The following is a 6,000-nucleotide window of genomic DNA, read 5'->3' on the forward strand; positions in this document are numbered from 1 at the left end:
AACCTCTGACAGCAGCACAGATGCAGTATTTCTCTCTGTGCAAACTGGATGTCAAATCGAATAGAACAGAACTCTTAATACTATCTATAAACAATATTATATATGTAAGGAATAATTGACGATGGGCCATTGAATAGTTAGAAAAATAATGCATTATGCAGAAAGGTTTTTGTCAAAATGCTTGTGTGTAGGACTAATTTCTTACGCATCTGAGAGAGAGAGAGAGAGAGAGAGAGAGAGAGAGAGAGATGTAAACTACCTCAGCCTGTGCATCTCTCAACAGTATTCGGCAGCACCTTCTCTAATAAAGTTTATGTTCTCCAAGAACAACGCCAATACCTCGCTAGTGAGAAATGTCATGTAGCTTTTAAGTTGTTAAACTATTTTACTGATAAAATCGTCAGAGCTGCCAACACTTTGACAACATGTTTCTGTGTGAGTGTGTGTCTGTACTGTATGTGTGCGCGTTTGAGTGGGAGAGCGGGAGAAAAAACGTATTTTTTTGGTAAAAAACATGGAAATAATGGTAGTTTTTAATCCTATTGTTTACCATTTTATTTGCTTGGTAAGTGTTGTTGTGGGTTTTGGTTGTTATAATCTGTAAGGACGGAGTAGGACATTTGAAATAACTGAAATCATTTGGCGATGTGATATAGAACTGTAATGCGGTCAAGACCTGCCTTGAACTACTTTAGGCGTGCGTTTCCCTGAAAATAATTGCACAATGCACATCTTAGAAAATTCAACCAATCATATTCAAGCATTCAACAGCCCCATAGTATAAAATATTTTATAACATTTATATAATATTTGAATGTTTTTTAAGTCTCTTATGCTCACCAAGACTGCACTTATTTAATCAAAAAACACTCAAAAAGTATTATTGTGTGTGAAGTAGTATTACAATTTAAAGTAATAGTTTTCTATTTTAATATATATATATATAAATATAATATATAAAAATATATAAAATGTGATGGCAAAGCTGAATTTTCAGCAGCCATTACTACAGTCTTCAGTAGCTATGTTTTCATCCACCTGTTTTATGCACATTTTGGGATATCGCATAAAAAAGGCTGGATGGAAATGCCAAGATGCGCACACATCCTAAAAATTGCCATTAAAAAAAGTATACATACTCAATTGTGGCGGACACATTTTTTATCCGATAAGGAGACGTGTATAAACTATGATGGAAACATTTACAGAATAAGTCCCTCGATGCGCAAACAAAACCTCAACAGTGGATGTGACTGGACTAACAAGCAGGCTAATTTCATTGCACAGCATCTCAAATGTTGGTTTGATCATTCTGAAATGCCTGAAACAAAGTATTAGAATGATCTGATATAATGACCTCCCAGAAGTGTATCACATGATCGCATTCCCAAACACCAGGAATCCGATCTCAAGATTACATGCCAACGTTTATTGCATTTCGTCTGCACGCCCTGAGACACAAGTCATTCATGATATAGAAAAAAAGAGCCTCAGTTTTTTCCCTGATTGCAGCAACTTCCAATTTTATTACAAATATTCTTATGTTGAATGAAATTATTCTTATATGCTTGTTTGGTGCTCAAGAAACATTTCTTATTATCATTAAAGTTGAAAACAATTACTGAAAACAGCTACTTAATATTTTTGTGTAAAACTTTTTTTTTTTCAAGATTCTCTGAGGAATAAAAAGTTCAAAAGAACAAAATTTATTTGAAATATAATTTTGTAATAGAACAGTGTATGAATGCATAATTTAATTTTGATCAATTTAATGCATCTTTGCGAAGTAAAAAAAAAAAGTCATACTGACCCCAAACTTTAGATGTATTTAATAATTATATATGTAATATTAATATCCTTTGTTATTAAGTTTACATTGTAAAACTATTGAAAACATTTATAGATGTACAGAGTAATTATTTTGCACATATTTTAATTGTATTTAGGCTATTTCATACATTTTACTGTAAGAAAGACAATGAAACATTTGACTACTTCTTAATGCATATTTTCATTATCTTAAAAAATATTTTGAGGTCAAGCAATTGGCAGATCCCTACATTTTGAATAAAGATTATAAAAACCAGACAGACTTACAGACAACATTCATTTTCCTGGCCTTTAACAGTCATCATTAATCTCATCTAATACTCCAAGGAAAAAAAGTTTGACAACATTTGGACACCATATAGTATTGTCTCTCTCTTGCTGTCTGGATGTAACCAAGTCAGTGCCAGTTACAAGTAAACAGTCACACTTAGCCAATAAATATAGCCTAATATATATATAAAAAAATCTCTCTCTTCTTTATTCCTGTAATAGGATAAAAGAAGACCTGGAGATACAGAACAAGGATTTTTTTCATGTACTTTTTATGTTGCAACGCTGGATTTTCACGCCTTGCTTCCTCTCAGCTGACTTTCTATGTTACTACTGTATCATGACCTGATCATCCACAGGCTCAAACCATAAAGTCACACCAGCACATGACATGCTCACTGCCTGCATCCAAAAGGGTCATGTCATGTACCTTCCACTCTACAAATTCTTCTGAATGATCCCAACATTTAAAAATAATCGCTAGTTTACTTGTACAAGATCCTTGATAATAACAATCTGATCTGTACAGTTTGTACATTGGACATTCACTCACAAACAATGCTCAATGCAATGAAGTTTTTCAAAGAGGCTGTTATATTGAATGAAGGTCCACTTAAAACTATATTGGATTCAACAGGAAAACATGAGCTCAAAATGTTATTTTGAATGCAAAGCAGGCATTTACACAGGACTCTTTAAAGACACAGCTCCAAAATAAATAATAATTTAATTCTAAAAGTTAGAGGTAGGAAAACGTTCATTAAAAATAAAATGATATACCAAATAATAAATTATATTATAATACTTTAGCCTTTAAGTCATCAGAAACGCTGACAGGGCTCGACAATAAGGACTGCCCGATGTCCCCGGCGTCAGCGTAAACAACGCTCAGGACAGTAGACGGAACTGTCACTTGCCCGATAATTGACCGTTTTTCCTAGTGAAGTGTAAATTGTTGTAATTTCTTAATGAATTTAGAATGTAGTGGTCAGTTTACTGAAATTAAGCAGCCTCAAATGATGTATGCGGCCGACTAATGCGACCTCCGGAGGATGCAGCCTTCAAAATGAGACGGCCATAGTCTGTCTTAAGTGAACGTAAACAGTTCACTTCGTAAAAAGCATGAAAAGCAATGTTTATTTCATTTGTATGTTTGTTCAATTGCATGTATTTATTGTATTTATTTGTGCTATTGCTCATAATTTGATTATTTGTTATTTTGTTACTGACAGTTTACTTGTCTTCAACAACATTTGAAATTTATATGAGTCAGGCTAGTAGTTTTTGGAGTCATCATAACCTTATTTATTAAGGTTATGGGTCAAAAACAAGAAAAACAAAAACTAGGCCTATTTTATTTAATGTGGCAGGGTCTGTGAAAGTTTTGGCAGGGCAAGTAAAAATTAGCTGGCCCTTACAGTTAAGTCCTGACTGTTTATGTAATACTCTCTGTTCACGGATAAACATGATCCTCACATGCCCATGAAACAAATCACATGAAAGAGGAAATGCAAATTCTCTGTAAAAGAATAGAAACAAACAATTCCAACATGATAAAACTATTTCAAAGGACAGGCGGTGCACTTCCAAACCGCGTTAATTGCAGCAACTGGAAAACTCATCAGGATTATCAGAGTCTCTATAGAAATTGGAAACTAGCACTGTCATGTTTGTAATGAGATCAGCAGAAAGTTGCCTCATAAATCAAAAGAAAAAAAGAAAAAAAGTAAGGATTGTTATAAAACCAAACATGAGAACACACAGATATGTCAGTTATGTTAATTGAAAGCAATTTTAGATTCTCTCACTCTTTCTTTCTCCAGATAAAAGCCTTTTAGGCAACCAAAGTGGTTATTAGCAGCGCTGCGTTAAATGTATATTTATGCACAGACAGTGACCATGTCTCAAAACCTACTGAGGTATCAACCTAGCACTTCTGAGCATCACATGCAGCTATCTAGGTAGGAAGCTCTTTGGTATATTGAGACACATACAGTGTAAACTCAAGGAGACTGGTGTAGGCTACTGTAAACTGATCTCTCACTGCCTCACTCACACCTAGCTCTCTGCGTTTCCCACAGTCGCGTGCGTGTGGTTGTTGGCCTCTAAAATGAATGAATAGATCTTTTATTTCAGCTGCATGCAAAAACGTGGCAGCGCGTGCACACTCAAGTAGCCTGATCCATGGGAACCACAGTTATTGTTTCAACAAAAAAAACCTCTAAATCGGCTTAATAAACTTTGTATTAGTCGGCTGTCATCAAAAATAAATTAATTAAAATGGAAATAAAATTCTAACACGATCTGGGATTCCTTACGCAGAACTAATCCATAACTTGACAAACCATGCGCGGAAACCATGGTTACCACGGTAAATTTCAGAGGATTCGTCAATGCATGAAGGAAACCTCAAGAGTTCGTTTCATTATTGCAACCGAGTCACTGATACACATAAATATCGATTATACAATATTTCTTTACATCTTTTATGATGTAACAAACATATGTCATTTATTATTACATTAAATGCTCATAATAACCGTATATAAAGCATACTTGGAAAGACTTTCGAGCTCTGTTGGAAGGTTATAAATGGACTGACTAGTTTCTCTCACCCGATACCTTTAGAAATCCACACTCTCTGTAAAAACAACCGTTTGCATAACTTACCCGCAATTTGCCGCTGTTTCGCCTTCCTTCGCAGTAAAGTCAGGGCTCTGTATGTAGAATCTCTGAACTGTGAAGTTAGAGATCGCGCCTGTTGGCCATTGCAGCTTTTATCCATTTCCAAACTCCTTCGCTTACTCTCTCCTGACTTCTGAACCCAACTTTTAACCCTGGACCTCTTCTTTCTGAGACTCTAATGCGTCCGAGGTCTTATCCTGAGACGGAGCAGTGATTATTCATGCTGCTTCTTCATTATGTTAGCGCTATCGTTTCATTTCTTAAAAAAAAAAAAACTCTCATTAAAAGGACTTTACGTGGACGCTGCGTGTAACCATTCAAAACGCTAAGCATCACGGGACATGAAGTCTCTTTACGCGTGCGTCTTTTGACTGTACTAGTAGTTTTCGTTAAGAAGGCTAGCGGTCTTTTTTAACAGCCCTGAGATATTTGATGTGTATTGTACGTTTTATTTTTATTTTTTATGTTTCGTCATGCAGAGTTAAATGTTAAATGCCCACAGGTCAAGTTTATTACTTAAAAAAAAAAATATATATATATATATATATATATATATATATATATATATATATATATATATATATATATATATATATATATATATATATATTACAGACGCAAAATGTTGTGCTAAGGACAAAATAATAACCTAATAAACGTCTAATATAAACATTGATCTAGCGATAATGTGTCCCCAAATGTTATTTGACAACATATTTTTTAATAAAAAAATTAATTAAAAAAATCACATAACACGTTTGCTTGTTTGGTTCTTAAAAAATGTTTTCTTAAAAATAATGATTTCACACTATGTCCTTATCTGATTAAAAACTCCTGGACAAAAGGGTTGATGCTGCCATAATAGGGTGAATGTAACAACAAATTAAAAATAATACAGTATTTAAATAATCCAGCCTGGTTCAAAGGCTCCTGATGCTCTGCCATTGTGGACTGATACTTTTTCCTGACTTTGATCTGAATGACAGTGTAAATATACAAAGTAAATATCTCACACTTATGGTATATGCTTGACCAAACTATGTGACTAAATAAAGATCTAATCTGAAGATCAATGAGAAGAACATTTCTAAAGTTTGTTCACATGCCAGAGATTGAACAGTGACGAGATGAAGCAATCATATTGAGTGAATAACCATTAAAAGGAAAGACACTTGCAGTAGGCTATTTAAAAAAAAACAAGCAATCACCCATGTG

General features: G+C 34.1%; 1 protein-coding gene across 2 annotated transcripts in view; it reads right to left on the reverse strand.

Moving 5' to 3' along the window:
• The window catches only part of stard8 (StAR related lipid transfer domain containing 8), a 60,779-nt gene extending 55,667 nt beyond the window's left edge, over nucleotides 1-5,112 (reverse strand). The window contains exon 1 of one of the 2 annotated variants that reach the window (XM_084413920.1): nucleotides 4,771-5,112. In XM_084413920.1, coding sequence (XP_084270046.1) covers nucleotides 4,771-4,885 — 115 coding nt within the window. In that variant the 5' untranslated portion in view covers nucleotides 4,886-5,112. The remainder of the gene's footprint in view (nucleotides 1-4,770) is intronic. The other variant, XM_084413921.1, reaches the window with a different exon arrangement.
• Nucleotides 5,113-6,000: the final 888 nt, after the last annotated feature.

Source organism: Rutilus rutilus (genome assembly GCF_951802725.1).
Source record: "Rutilus rutilus genome assembly, chromosome: 7".
Classification (NCBI taxonomy): domain Eukaryota; kingdom Metazoa; phylum Chordata; class Actinopteri; order Cypriniformes; family Leuciscidae; genus Rutilus; species Rutilus rutilus.